At 47.3% G+C, this 16,175-nt stretch overlaps 1 protein-coding gene across 3 annotated transcripts in view; it reads right to left on the reverse strand.

Moving 5' to 3' along the window:
- DIS3L2 (DIS3 like 3'-5' exoribonuclease 2) overlaps nt 1-16,175 on the reverse strand; it is a 364,857-nt gene that overhangs the window by 72,239 nt on the left and 276,443 nt on the right. For all 3 annotated transcript variants that reach the window (XM_061148508.1, XM_061148507.1, XM_061148509.1), the window contains one exon: nt 14,200-14,433. In XM_061148508.1, coding sequence (XP_061004491.1) covers nt 14,200-14,433 — 234 coding nt within the window. The remainder of the gene's footprint in view (nt 1-14,199; nt 14,434-16,175) is intronic.

Genomic DNA, 16,175 nt, shown 5'->3' on the forward strand with positions numbered 1-16,175 from the left:
AGTGATGTCTCTGCTTTTCAATACACTATCTAGGTTTGTCACAACTTTTCTTGCAAGGAGCATCTTTTAATTTCATGGCTGCAGTCACTGTCTGCAGTGATTGTGCTTGAAGAACTATACACTAAAAAGAGTAAATTTTCCTGTATATAAATTATTACTTTACTTGGGGAAAAAAAGTAATTCTGGCTAAAAATGTGGCTTGTGTGTCTAGTGCTTAAGACTTTATTTTTAGGAGAGTAGTGATAGTAGAAGGAAGCTTCTTCCTTTCATAGAAAGACTCAAGAGTGGATTGAACCCACAAGCAGTTAACACAAAGGCAAGCCAAAATGATAATAAAACACCATTTTCAAGCTACCATATTAACAAAAATTAAATAAAACCCACAAACTCTCAATTTGGTGAGAGGCAGGGACAATATGCTATTGTTTCCTGCTGGGGAAAGATCTAAATTAGTCTAACCTCTCTGGAAAAGCATCCTATGGCTTGTGTCAAAAGCTCTAAAAAAATGTCCATGCTGTAGGATACCTAGAAACATGTTATTAGTAGATGATGGCTATTTGGGGTTTACTTGTTTTTTGCTTTTGTTTTGGCGCTTAATTGCTAATTAAAAATTTTCATAACACAAACGTGTTACTTTTATCATACAATCACAAAAGTTAATAAAAAGAGAAAGTATCACAGAAAAATAGCTATTCCCCTTTAATCTGGTCATTCTAAGCATATATTCCCAAGGAAATAATCCAAAACAACTGTGATTAACAATGCATAAGAATATTAATTGGAGTGTTATTTATAATAACACTAACAGTAACAGCATTAGGAAGGGTTATGTAAACGGTGGTATGTCTGTACCAAGGGAACATTTGAGTGATGGGAGGTGGGGAGTGACGTGGGACTTTCCTTCCTTCCTTCCTTGCTCACGGATCTTGCCTGTTCTCCCTGTGATTCCAGCACCAGTACTGGCTCTTGAGTGCTTCAGGATACCCCCAGTCTCATCTCCCACTGCAGTGTTCCCTTCACACACCCAACCTAACCGGACCACTCACACCAAGCAGTGGGAGCCCACCCTTCCTTGCCCCTGCACCTCCACTTTACGTCCTTTCTCAGCATCCCGGCACACAGCTAACATCCATTTGCTATTATGTGTCAGGGACCATTCTAAGTGTTTTACGACCACAAGTCATTTAATCTAACAACATCCTCGTGGCACAGCTATTACACGTGGGGTGAGGTTGGGGGGGGGGTGTCACAACTCCAGGGGGCAATTAAATCATTTCTAATTTACTTTCAACATTTCTAGCATTTTCGTACAGCAAACTGCTAGTTTTTATTTTGTACAGGAGAAAACTCTTAAAAACAGAATGACCTTGTTTTTAAAGTGGTCCCTTCAAATCATAGCTAAAGTCCTCAGGTAAAATACCATGGCAGCCACTTCCACACTCAGCCCAAACCAACCTGCCCCGTGCGCCTGCTTGTTCTGTGTCCCTGTTCCCTCCATGAAACGCTAAGCTACTCTGAGAGCTGGGGCCACATTCTAATCTCTTGGTTCCAGTATCTAGCACAGTACTCTCCATCTGGTAGACATGTATTAATGTGAGAAATTAAAAACAGAAGTCAAAAGGGATGGTCTAAAGTTATAAAATACTTTTAAAGCTCTTAAGTTCTCTTTGGTTAAAGACGTCTGTCACGTGCCATTTAAAACAGGAACAGAAGCAGTTACAGAACGCAGCAACCGGGTTACAATGATGCCATTCTTGAAAAACGTGGGAATTTCCTGAGGAATAACAAACAGGATCATATTTTCAAGTTCTAGACTGTAAAACGGGCACTGTGTCCTGGAGCACCATTGACCACGGGTGTACTGACCGCATGGATACTTTCGAGGGCTAGGAACATGGGGCCTGCCTCTTCCATACCAACGCCACAGATTTATGGGCGAGCAAGAAGTGTCAGCGCTGTATCTGCCTTCTAAGGCGAGGGAGGGGAAGGGAATAAAGAGATAAGACGACAGGGTGACATGAATGAAGACCCAGGGTGCACTGCATCAGGCACCGAGAGGAGAGATGGGGAAGGAGGCCAAGAGACACGGGTGGAGGAGGAGGTGGCCTCTCTGAAGCGGGCTTCTGGAGGAAGTGGGGTGCGGGGGAGCTGGGGGAAGTGAGTAGAGGGCTATACGAAGGCAGGATGAGTGAGTAAGGGAGACAGCTGGGTGGGAACTGCACTGCTGAGGGCCTCCAAAGCCAGGGGGCATGCGGATCTGATGGAACTCTCCAGCAGCTCTCAAAGGCTGGTCTGAGATCTACAACATGAGAGAAAGGTTTTCCATGAAGCTCAACCAGGTCAACGGAAGAGACCGCCCTGAGCTGTGAAACGAAGTCTTCCTTTGTACAGGTACTAAACTGTTTCATTTATAAAATCACGGAGGTGGTAGGTGGCAGCTGGCTTTTAAAGAAAACGTTCTCGTTTGGCAAAATGAAACCCCCAAATCCTATTTCTCATCCCAGAATATTAATGAAAATCTCACTACCCATGAAATCTGCTGGAGGAGACAGCAGGTTCTTGAGTGACAGGTGAACGTGGCATTTGGGGGAGCGAGGTCTGGCAGCGGGGTTCAGCACAGATGGCTGACCGAACAGCAGCAGCGGAGTCCCCAGCTCGCAGAACCACGGAAATCGAAATCAACTGGGCCTGCCCCCAGAAGCGGTCATGGTTGAAATCTAAGGATCAGCTGCAAGGGCTCCCGTTCTCCAGTGCAGGTTTTACTAACGTCAAAGGATTCCATGCCTCTTACGGAGCTGTTTGGCTCACGTTCGAGTGACGTGGGATTTGACATGGGGGCAGAAGGAGGACGTGCAGAGTGTCCTGTGAATAGAAGGGGAGAGTCCAAGAGCTTCCTCACTGTGAGCACGATTACCCAAAAGCCAGGGTCCTGGGGGAGCCAAATCCGTTCTGTCTGTCAAGGCCACTAACCTGCAAGGCTCGCGTCTCAGAGAGAATCAGCCACTGCCCTGCTCAACCCCCAGAAGTTTCTCATGTATCATCTGGTTGGGGTGAGAGCCCACTATCTTACTTCACTGCCCCCTGGAGATGCTAAGGACTTAGGTTTGAATCATCCGGGCACACTCTCAACCCCAGCTGTGATGTGAGTTCTCTTCTCAGAAAGTCCAGCAGCAACTAACACAACCCCTGTCTTGTGGAAATCACTTCCATTAAAAGCGAAACCAGGCTCTGATCAGAATTCACAGAGGAAGTGTTAGGCTGGGGATCCCACCGTGGGGTAAGAATCATTTCCATCTCACCAGGGAGGTGGGGGATGACAGCTGGTATTAGCTCACCTGGGAAGGACGCTTTTCAAGAGGCAGGTGCGGGCGGGAGGGATTGGGTGCCTGGCCCACCTTTCTAGGCTGGCAAATCAGGTCGCGGACAAGCCTGAGCAACTCCATATCCAGACTGGCACACTGGGGGTCTCTGTGCCTTCCCCTGAGAGCCACTTCTGCCAGGCTCCCCGAGGGCACAGAGGGCTGAGGATACAGAGGTGAACACAGAAGCACTTAGGAAGCCTTAGAAGCACTGCCAACCCCCTGGGGTACTAAAGCTTCCTGGCTCCTCACACCTGTCCAGGCAGGTCCTCCATGAGAAAGGCCTCATTACACCCTGTCCTAAACCCTGTATGCCCTGGCAAGTAGTCAAACACCCAAGCCTTTTATTCAAAAGAGGAGGAAGCCTCTCTGATTCATAACATGCGTTTGATTCTCTTACATAAGCACACCTCTCTTCCAGAGTTAGTCCCTCTCCCAGATCACAACTACCATTGTTTTCTTTTTAAAAAGACCAGTGTGTATAGAGATGCTTAGAGACCTTGAAACACCCTTAAAAACAAGCACTGGGCAGTGGCTAGGGACATAAAGATGAACAGATGCTGTCCTTAGCCCGAGGGAACTCACAGTTTCAGAGAAGGAGACAGGGAAGCGAACGGAAAATGTGAAAACGTGAAAGCAATGTGCAAACGTGATCCAGACAGGTGTTGGGTGTAAATAAGATGCTCTGGGAGCCCTAAGCGGGAGGGCAGGAGGGGCTGGCCAAGGCAAGCTTCTCTGCAGCAGGATTTGGAGTTTCAGTCTTCAGCTGCCTAGAAACTTAAGACAGGTCTATAGGGGTGGAGGTCCTCCCTTCTGTAAGAGATGAGCCTGGATAACAGGCAAGCAGAAAGAGCCTGAAGGCAAGTTGAAAAGCTTCCAGAGGTCAAGCGGGAGCCACGTTCACTTTTTGAAGTCATATAAACACCAGTTTTCAGCCTTCTGCTGAGGATACGTCCTGGCTGTTCCAACCAAGAGCTGGCGCATCAGCCACTTACTGGTGCTCACTGGAGGGCACTGAGTAGCGAAGGCCGTCCCAGTACTTGGTGCCCAGTGCTCTGTTTCTGCAGAGCACAACCCTTCCTCCCTCTGCTCTGGCTACTCTCTGCCCCCTCGAGTCACCCCCTCAGAGTTTCCTTTTACAGCATTAACTTCTGAGCTGTTCCAAATGCCTGAACTGGCTCAGGCTGCCTTTTTCCAATCCAAACTTCACCAGTAATAGATGGGAGATTTTGATCTCAGTCTGACTTGTGTGTCCATTTCTCAGTGGGTTCGGAACTCAGATGGGAGGGGAGTGTGATGGAACACATCCCTTGAATCTCGACGGAGTGGGCACTGGCTGGCCCTCAGCTCTTCTTCACCAAGCATGCCCTTCACCCTGATCACCGTGTGATTCTGGACTGCCCTTCCCAAGCAGCCTGTTTTCACTAACTCCATCTACCTAAGAACCATCAGGCTGGGTATTCCTTTAGCCCTGTGTCAATTTACTATGCCCTTGCTTTTATCTTAGTGAAGTTTCTCATAAGCACACAGAAAGTGAAAGTCACTCAGTCATGTCCAGCTCTTTGTGACCCCATGGGCAATACAGTCCATGGAATTCTCCAGGCCAGAATACTGGAGTGGGTAGCCTTTCCCTTCTCCAGGAGATCTTCCCAACCCAGGGATTGAACCCACATCTCCTGCATTGCATGCAGATTCTTTACCAGCTGAGCCACCACGGAAGCCCAAGAATACTGGAGTGGGTAGCCTATCCCTTCTCCAGCGGATCTTTCCAACCCAGGAATCAAACTGGGTTCTCCTGTATTGCAGGCAGATTCTTTACCAACTGAGCTATCAGGGAAGCCAACTTACTATGCCCTTGCTTTTATCTTGCTGAAGTTTCTTCTAAGTGCAGAGCTCTTCACAAATTCACTAAGCGCCTCTAGAGTAGAAGAAAGTTTGTCTTCCACAGCCCTCAGGCTCCTTTGTAGGACTAGGAGCAGTAGTTGTAACACAACAGGAACCCAGAAACATCTGTCTAGTAAGGGCTGGAAATCATGTCTGAGTCTGTATTTTTAACAACTTCCAGAATACTACTCCCTGCATTCCTTCTAATTTTTGAAAATTATGAGTAAATGACTATGTGACATGCCTAAAGGGAGGGTGAGCACATGAAAGTTTAGGGTTATAATAACAAGCTGCTCAGCAGACCTACTCCAACACTTAATGATATGCGTTAGTTTTTATGTGTATGCTAACAAGCCACAAACAGTGATCAGCTCACACAAGTGGGTGTAATTAGTGTTGTTTATATACAACCAGGTCAAGTTTTCAAGTCTCGTCCATGCCTTGGGATGCATAAATCTGGACTGTTTTCCCTGATTCCACATGAAATTAAAGTGTGATCACTAAGTCACTCTCTCTCTCAAAGGAAAGACTTCAACACCCTCTGACTGGGAAGTCCTGTGCCCCATGCCCCTCAAGAGCTGGAGCCTGAGGCTGTTCCCTCCCCAGCCTCTCTCCCGGAGCCTCTCAAGAGAGCACAGACCCTGGGCTGTGGATTCACTTATAAATGAGACGCACACATGGAAATGAAAATCCTGCTTATATGATTATCATGAAGCTGGTAAATGGAAAAAAGAGGGGGAAATCTGACAGGGTGATAAATACTCTTTAACCCTCCCTGGTTCTAGAACTATCTCCACGGCCTGTCCACGTTCAACCAGAACCCTGAACTTCTAGTAGAAGCCTCCTGTGCTGTTTATCACTACCTGAAAGAGAAGGGTAGTGATTCTTATGGTGGCAGAGATGACATGGCTCCCAAATGGCTGCCTCTAGGTGAGCCCGACCGACCGAACTCCAGACCTCTAGGCCCACATGCTTATTCCACATCTCAACCTGTTCTGTCTCCAGGTGGCCCCTCAAACTCAACTCTCCTCTCCTAAGGTACTTAGGTACTTCTCAGCTCTCCTAATCTAAGGTACTTCCCTGTCAGTTGCAGTACTGCTTCAATGCATGTGCCCGAACGTGAAGCCTGAGTCTCTGATTCAACTCTCCTCCCTTGGGCTTCCTGATGGCTCAGTAGTAAAGAATCTGCCTGCCAGTGTAGGAGACACAGGTTCAATCCCTGGCCTGGGAAGATTCCACATCCCTTATAGCAACTAAGGTAGCTGTGCACCACAACTACTCAGCCTGTGCTCTGGAGCCTGTGAACCACACAACTACTAAGCCCACATGCCCTAGAGCCCATGCTCTGATAGAAAAGAAGCCCCGGCTTTCGCCGCAACTAGAGAAAAGCCTGAATAGCAAAGAAGATGCAGCAGAGCCAAAAAACAAAACAAAACACCTCTCCTCCCTCAGCACCTGTGCCCCTCCCTTCCACGTCTAATTAGGACAGTCAATTTGTCAAGGCTTGCCAACCTTCCTCCTTCTCTCGATCTGTAATTTTCTATCTCCCCACATTTTCTATCTCAGGTTTAGCTCTCATCATTTCTCTCCTGAAATATAAGCTTCCTTTTTTTTTTTATTTCTTCTCTTTCAGTCTACTCTCCATGAGGCAGCCAGTAAGCTCTTATAAAACACAGTTCCGTTCATGTCCCTTCTGTGTCTGAAATGGTCCCACGGCTCCCAAGCCCCCTCCTGCAGAATTCAAGCCTGGCCCCTGCCCTCTCCCCGAGTTCCCCTCTCTCATCGTACTCCACAACCTGGAACAACTGGACGCTGTCCAAAGGTGCCACCTCCCACCTCTTCCATGCCTGCAATAGCAGTTTGCCTGAAATGCACCCCCCTTGCGTTCAGAGCCTGGCTAGTCCCTCAAGCTTTTAAAGCCTTGTTGTGCACACCATCCCTGCTGGGACGTCGTCCCTGATCCCGAGACAGGACCTGTCCTCTCCTGTGCAGTCTCATGCACCCTGGGAAAGCTGTGCACTGCACATTTTCTGTGTGGTCTGCTGGTTCCTGCACTGCACAGTAAACTTGAGAACGGGGACTGTTCATTTCCAGCACCTACCACATACCTGCTTTCTGTACTTAGTAAACATTTTCTGAAGACAGGCTGAATAGAGGACCCTATGACTAAGAAAATACAGACCAAGTCTCCAAACACATCCAGCCACCTGATCAACAGCTTTCTCCAGTGTGTAAGTGAGGACATAAGGAACAAGACAAGGAAGAGCCAGGCAGGATGGTTATGCCCATCCTCCTTATTGTTGCTCAGTTGCTACATCATGTCTGACTCTTCACGATTCCATGGGCTGCAGCACACCAGGTTCCCCTATCCTACACTATCTCCCGCAGTTGGCTTTTATTCATTTCCATTGAGTCAGTGATGCTTCTAAACATCTCATCCTTTGCTGCCTCCTTCTCCTTCTGTCTTCAATCTTTCCCAGCATCAGGGTATTTTCCAATAATATGGGAATAATGGGCTCTTTGCATCAGGTGGCCAAAGTATTGAAGCTTCCGCATCAGTTCTTCCAGTGAATACTCAGGGCTGATTTCCTTTAGGACTGACTGGTTTGATCTCTTTGTTGTCCAAGGGACTCTCAAGAGTCTTCTTCAGCACCACAGTTCAAAAGCATCAATTCTTTGGTGCTCAGCCTTCTTTATGGTCCAACTCTCACACCCGGACATGACTACTGGAAAAACCATAGCTTTGACTAAATGGACCTTTGTTGGCAACGTGATGTCTCTGCTTTTTAATATACTGTCTAGGTTTGTCATAGATTTCCTTCCAAGGGAATTTTCCATCCTCCTTATCTGGCACCAATTATCATACTGTACAAAAATTAAACAGCAGAGAGCTGGAATGCTCATTTCTTAAAAACAACCATATTACAGAGAAGGAAAATAAACATGCTTAACGATAGTTTTAAATGCATAATTCAACAAAATACACTGCTGCATACAGCAGCAGGGGTGGGGCTGGGGAAGAAATGCCATTTAGCTTCCTTAGAGTCGAGCTTCGCTCTGACAGTCGCCACTTTGGCACACCCTACCAGGCGGCAGAGCCAGCATCTCTGCACATGGGCTCAGGAAGACGGGGTGGGTGGGATGAGATCTGACTGTGAAGAGGTTGCTGAGCTTGCAGAGGTGGGAAATTAAGAACCACTGCTCTTTCTGCTTCAGGCTAATGAAAGCTACCCGACTGAAAACAGGGTAAGGGAACTGGGGCTAAACAGATTCATTCCTTTAGGCCTCCAACTGGACCTGCCAAGCATGGTACTAATCAAAGGAATAATTTGCTTAATTGCATGAAACCATCCCGAGAGGTAACTTGGCACAAGCGCTCTTTAGGACCCAGCCCAGTTTCCCAGTGCAGTGGTGACGTGCTGCTGAAAGCTGACTGAGGAGAGAGCTGGATGTCATTTAGGCAGGGCTCAGCATATTACAGACCACAGGTCAACTCTGGCCTACCACCTACTTTCTGCATGGCTCATGAGCTAGGAATGGTTTTTACATTATTAAACAATTCAGAAATAACTGAAGGAAGAATACTATTCTTTGACATGAAAATTATATGAAATCCAAACTTCTTAGTGTCCTTATAGCTGTATTGGAACACAGCTGTGCTCATCTGTTAGTTTGTCCCTGGCTGTTTTCACACCATGGCAGCAGGGCTGAGTAGCTGAGACAGAGACCAGATGGCCCACAAAGCCTAAATCAGGACTGATGCTGAAGCTCCAGTACTTTGGACACCTGATGTGAAAAGCCAATTCATTGGAAAAGATCCTGATGCTGGGAAAGATTGAGACCAGGGAGAAGGGGGTGACAGAGGAAGAGATGGTTAGACAGCATCACTGACTCAATGGACATGAGCTTGAGGAAACTTCAGGAGAGAGTGGAGACAGGGAAGCCTGGTGTGCTGCCAGTCCGTGGGGCTGCAGGGTCGGAAACGACTGAGTGACTGAATGACAACAATCATTTCTACCTGGTTGCCTTGCTGTATCTCACCGTGTGCACTGTTTGCTGAACCCAAGGTAGGCAAGGCATGAGCTAAGAGGCTGGAAGATTTAAGGAGCTGCAGGAACTGCAGACACGTTTATTTTCTCCTGGCTCATGCCGCAGCCAGAACATAACCTAACACAGTCACAGGGGCTTTCCAGGTGGAGCTTATGTATGCTTACAGAAGTAGCCCATGGCCAAGCGAGTACCTCGTGACACACATGTGCAGTGCTATAAGCGATCTCGGCTGTTACGTAACCATTATTTACAAAATGTGGGGCAAGAGCAAGAGGCTCTGAGGCAAGAGAGTCTGGCCATGCCGTCTTGGCTAACTTGCTCTTTCCCTACACTGGTTCCCTACAGGAAGTCTGCAGAGCCTGCCTGAAAGGCTGGGCGGGGTCAAGGTCATCCATGATACCTTCTATGGCAGCCTGGGTCCCAAGGCATTTAAAAACTGTTCCCACCAAGTTGATCTTTACAATCAAGTCCACTCAAAGAAACTGCTTGATGTTTGGGCTTCAAAACTGTGCTATGTGGGATCCATATAAGATGCAGCTGAGAATTTAGTAAAGGTTCCATTAGTTGGGAGGACTTTGCCTCCAAAGTTAAGAAGATGGAAACATCAAATTTTCTTCACTACAACTTTCTCTAAACCCAGAAAGTCAGCAGCTCAGCACGAGATGTTCACATGCCCTGCCTGCCTGCCAGGGTCCGGACGCGGTGCTATTTCCCTCCTGCGGTCATGCTTGCTTCTCTAGAAGCCCTCACACAGGGTTGCCTCTAAGCACTCTCACCTGACTGAGGAAGGGTAGGCTGGAGGAAAAGAACCAGAAAGCTGTAGTTTCCTGAAAACAGTCAGTACTCCCTAAGATGTCTTTCTTTGGGGGCTCTATTTGGCACCCCACCATCCTCCCTTGCTGACCTTTCTGAAAGAAATGGCTCAGGCCACAACTCCAAAAGGAGTTGAGGCCTTGTCATCCTATCACATCGGAGTCAGGCAGGGTCACTTTCACACTAGGAGGGAGCAGGCCACCAAGTCTGCACACTTATTAAGAAATAGGAGTGGTGTGTGTTCCCTGGTGGCTCAGTGGTAAAGAATCTGCCTGCCAATGGAGGAGACGCGAGTTCGATCCCTGCATCAGGAAGATCCCCTGGAGAAGGAAATGGCTACCCATATCAGTATTCTTGCCTGGAAATTTCCATGGACAGAGGAGCCTGGTGGGCTCCAGCCTATGGGGTCACAAAGAGTCAGACACAACTTAGCAACTGAGCACTTGTCATAAATAAAATAACACAAATATCTGTGTTAAATTCTAGATTTAACATTGCAGCAGAAAACACGTTCTATTTTTCAACTCAACCAACCAAAAAGCAAATAGAATGCACTCAGCACCTGATCTGACCTTTGGGGCAGAGAAACAAAGGAGTGTCACTTCCCTGAGCTAGGACCTCTCAGCAATCCGACCCAAAGGCAGTGCTTCCCAGTGTGTTTCACACCACAGTTCACACAGAACTTGCTAATACTTGAGCATACACTGGGTAAGTGCACAGGACCGTAGGCAGGTGGTCCCAGGGACAGGAGCCCGCCCAGGTGGCCTGCAGCTCGGGGGACACACTATCTCAGATGCGGGCCAGGCAGCTCTGGACTAAGCTGTTGCCTGCAGTCACCCAGTGATCAAGTTGCTCTGTGTTTGTGTAGCTACTGTGACCTCCGAACCAGTCTCCCCTCGACTCAACAAACAGGCCCCATGCTGGTGTCCTCCACCTCACTCATTCTGGAGATCATCAGGGTAAATTCACGTCTTGGAAAAGGGAAATTTCTGGCTTAGCAGGTTTCTTCTGCCTTCAAGGGCATGCAGCAGCACACAGATGTTGTCTCCTCTTACATGAGGGTAGAAGGAGGTATTTTTTTTGACCTGCCACCAAAAATGTGGACACCGTGAACTGGGGCACACAAAGCATCAGAGAGCGACTCCGAACAGCAGGCTGTGCCGAAGGCACCGAGGAAAAATGGATTTCTGTGAGGACAGATACAGGCAGCAGACAAAGGGAAACAAATGCAGGGACTGCTGGACGGGTTGTCTGGCTGATATATCAATGATCTTGCCAGGAACCTGCCGCAGGAGACCAATGTACCCATTCTTCCAAAGCTGTGGTTCAGATACTTGTTTTCTGGTGTGTCATAAGTCAGGTTGTATCCGACTCTTTGCGACCTTATGGACTGTAGCCCAGCAGACCCCTCTGACCGTGGGATTGTCCCAGCAAGAATACTGGAGTGGGTTGCCATTTCCCCCTCCAGGGGATCTTCCCGACCCAGGGATCACACCTGCCTCTCCTGTGTCTCCTGCACTGGCAGGTGGGTTCTTTACCCACTGAGCTGGAACCAAGGAAACAGCCCCAAGGATGCAATTCCATTATTTTCAAACCTTAATTAACTGGAACCTAATTAGGACTTCAGGGTTTTCTTCTCACTTGGAAGGGAAACTTCTCTCTCTCAAGTCAGCATGGTGTAAATGGAAGAAAAGTGAATGAAGAGTTGGCTATCTGGATTGCTTGCATATAAGAAACTCATTTAACCTTTAAGAACTTCAGCTTCTAATCTACAAGTTAAGAGGGCTGATGAAATACAAGTATCTCAAATTATTTTCATTGAGATTGACACATACACACTCTTATATATGAAATAGATAACTAATAAGGACCTACTGTATAGCACAAGAAATTCTACTCAATACTCTGTAATGACAATATGAGAACAGACTCTAAAAGAGTGGATATATGTATATGTGTAACTGATTCCCTTTGCTGAACAACAGGAACTAACACAACACTGTAAATCAACTATTCGCCAATAAAAATAATTGAAAAAAATAGTTATTTTCAGCAATAAAATTCTCATTCTAACACATGCCAACAGATCAGTAGCAATCTGAAACTGTGATCATTCTTCTACACTGACACCTCCTAATGCAAGTTGAGATCACTGATGGGTTTTTTTTTTTTTTTACAGTATTTAGAGTATTTAACATATTTAATTCAATCCAATTTTATAACGATCTGATGGGGAAGGGTCTCTAAAATGGTGTAACGGAGCTCTCTCATTTGATGTGCTTAAAGTGGCAGTGGGTTAGCTTTTCCAGAAGCTGACTGAAGAGGGGAATCATACATAACTAAACATTTGTTTAACTTAATTTATATAATGCTTTTGAACTGTGGTGCTGGAGAATACGCTTGAGAGTCCCTTGGACAGGAAGGAGATCAAACCAGTCAATCCTAAAGGAAATCAATCCTGAATATTCACTGGAAGGACTGATGCTGAAACTGAAGCTTCAATACTTTGGCCACCTGATTCAAAGAGTCAATTCACTGGAAAAAAGCCCTGATGCTGGGAAAGATTGAAAGCAGGAGAAGAGGATGACGGAGGATGAGATGGTTGTATGGCATCACTGACTCAATGTACATGAATTTGAGCAAGCTCCGGGAGATGGTGATGGACAGGGAAGCCTGGCGTGCTGCATGCAGTCCATGGGATCACAAAAAGTTGGACATGACTAAGTGACTGAACAATAACAACAAATTTATATAAATGCACATCCACTCACTTTTAGGATTTCCCTGGTGGCTCAGATGGTAAAGTGTCTGCCTACAATGCAGGACACCTGGGTTTGATCCCTGGGTCAGGAAGATCCTCTGGAGAAGGAAATGGCAACCCACTCCAGTACTCTTGCCTGGAAAATCCCATGGACGGAGGAGCCTGGTAGGCTACAGTCCATGGGATGGCAAAGAGTTAGACACAACTGAGCAACTTCACTTCACACTCACTTTTACAAAAGAGTATGCTAGTTGGATTTTTACATACTTTTTTCTGATAAACTATGCATACTTCATTGCCTATAACTTATAATTTTTGTTTCGTTAAAAGAGAGAGCTTAGATATCTAAAATGTAATCTGAGTACAAAGTTCCTCTTGAATTTTATGATTTTCCCCCCTCCTTTTTATAGTCATCACACCCAAACAGCACAACTTTTGAGGATTCATCTTCATCAAGTGTTTGTAAACCATTTAACTTAGTTTTCACAGGAACGGCAGCTTTTTTAAATGCTCTTATTTGATCAGTGTACCTAATATTCAGTTAAAGTGTGTAATTATAACATGTACAACCAGCATAGCCAGGATGGGGGGTAAAGAAGGCTGACCAATGAAACACACAGCTCCCCTGCAGGGAGCCGAGGTGGAAGGGAACACAGTCCACGTGTGCTGGTCACTGTGTCCGGCAGAAGGGACAGCAAGCGCCAGGTGAGGAGTTTTGGGTGGCAGGCATAGGGCCTGGGGAAGAAGGGCAGGGATGGAGAAACTAATGTTGGTGTTCTCAGCATCTAACTGATAGCTCAAATAAGAAATGAGCTTCCCTGGTGGCTCAGCGGTTAAGAATCCACCTGCAAAGCAGGAGACGCTGAAGACCCTGGTTCGATCCCTGGGTCAGGAAAATTCCCTGGTGAAGAGAATGGCTACCCACTTCCAGTATTCTTGTCCATGAACAGAGGAGTCTGGTGGGCTATAGTCCATGCGGTCACAGAGAGTCGGACACGAATAAGTTACAATAAGAATACAGGGGTTCATTCAGGGAGGGATTGTGGAAAGAGAAATAAATAAGAGGGTGGGCAGACTCCAGGAAATGCCAGAGTTGAGCTGAAGGAAGAGGCTTCTGTCACAGGACCAGCGGGCTCACGTCATGAGGCCCCGGGTGTCTGCGGGGTCGTGAGGGAGGCAGTTCCCGCCTGCCTCAGAGGACACTATCTGAGGGCAGAGACTGAGGAAAGGACGGAGGGACAAGCCCCAGGCCTGCCATGCTAAATCTCGCACACACTGGGCTTTGGCGGAAGTCAGGTCTGTGGGCGGTGTTGAAAACAGGAAACAACTGACCTGATCCAGACGCAGTGCGCCGTCCACAAACCGCTGTTTGCGTAACTCCTTCGCGATTCCGTGGAGGTTCAAGACAGCCCGGTGCACCTCGTCACACGTGTGCTCGGGGGAGATGGCAGGCAGCTCCCTCTCCGGGATTCTCCTGGTCGGGCTTTCAATCATGCTCTGCGCGTGCTCGTAGCTCAGTTTGGTGCAGGAGCGGATGATGGTCCGGCCAAACCATTCAGCGAGGATCTGCAGAGACGGATGGATTGTGAGGGAGAATTTTTTTTTTTTCCCTTCAGGTTTTTCGTTCACGCAGCCATTCATCTGTACACATTCTACAGAGACTGAGGAAACGAGGAGGGACGAGCACCAGCTTTTTTTTTTTTTGACTGAGCACCCCCTGCCCTCTTCCCCCTTTACCAGCTAATCCATTCCAGTCACAACTCGAGACAAGGCCTCCTGAAAATACCTGTCTGAAGGGTTACTAGGTGTACCCCGGTGGGGAGCGGGGAGGGCCCAGCCCACAGCTGTCCATACCATGAGAATTCGAGGGCACACAGCTCCTACCTGAAGAGCTAGAGAGACCCCTCTGACACCCTGTCCTTCCCTTGAAGGAAGAACCACTACTCTTTAAAACGGCAGCCATGAAGCACAGGGAAGTGAACAATAAAAACCACTCACATTTTTCTTTGGTTTAGTGCAAACAGCCTTATTATGAAGAGTCTTGGATCTGGAATATCAGACTTTAATGTTCTTAAAAAAAAAAAAAAAGGAAACCCTCAAAATATACTTTCTAAATTATTTCAAAAACTACTCTCATCTCAAAATACAAGCAACTGAAAATATTATGCTGATAACTCTTCTGCTGTGGCAAGCGGGTCCTGACTTTGGCTCTCAGGAGATGTGTGTCTGTGTGCTGAACGCAGGAGAAATTGTAGAGGCAATCCCAGGGACTCTGTGTGTGTGTGTGTGTGTGCTGATGACTCTTCTGCTGTGGCAAGCAGGTCCTGACTTTGGCTCTCAGGAGATGTGTGTGTGTGTATGTGCTGAACACAGGAGAAATTGTAGAGGCAATTCCAGAGACTCTGTGTGTGTGTGTGTGTGTGTGTGTGTGTGTGTGTGTGTGTGTGTGTGTCCGCGCGCACGCACGCGTGCATGCACTGAATGCAGGAGAAATTGTAGGGGCAATTACAGCAACTGTCCAGCAGTCCTGGGGGAAACTGTGTGTGCAGGTCCCCAAAAGAGCCCCTTTCAAGGTCAGCCCATGCTTGTCCTTCCATCACAGCCATATTTCCTGAAAACTTCCCACTCATGGAGCTGCTCCAACCTCCTCTAGGATGACGGGGCCATGACCTCTTCATTCTTGTGGTCGCAAAGATTTCCCCTGGAGACTCAGCTTGTTTCCTTTTCTACAACTCATTCCAAACCCAGTCAGTCAATCCTCCTCCTTCGGTGTGTCAACATTTTGCTGGACAGTCTGTCTTTAGCTTGTTGGGGAAATGTCCCTTTTCATTCAGTTCCACTGCTCTTTTTTCACACACTCCCTCAGACATCCAGGTCAGAGGGTATCTGGCCTCTTGGGGTCTTTGTCCCCTTTTCCTAGAAGACACAGGAAAGCCTTACATATATATCCAGGGTCACCACTGCACACAGGGTGGAGAGACTTGGATCACCCTGACTGGGCATCTATTTTCACATAAACTGGTGAGTCAAGAACTACTTTAAAAAGCTAGTGACAGCTCCAGGCCTTCTCCCTTGAAGTATTATGGACAAACTTTTGAGGTAAGTTTCACAAGGTTCCTAGATACTCTGCCACCCTGACGTCCATGTATCCTGGGTCTAAACAGCTCAGTGGCTCCCTCTGAACCCTCTTCTGTAGTGCTGGGCCCTGACCAGGGGCCACTTTGAATCCCGGGGAGTTCTTAAAACATATTCACTGTAACTTGGCAATACCTGAAATCCCCCACTCCTGATCAAAACTTGCCAGCCAT

The sequence above is a fragment of the Dama dama genome, chromosome 8 (assembly GCF_033118175.1).
Source record: "Dama dama isolate Ldn47 chromosome 8, ASM3311817v1, whole genome shotgun sequence".
Taxonomy (NCBI): Eukaryota; Metazoa; Chordata; class Mammalia; order Artiodactyla; family Cervidae; genus Dama; species Dama dama.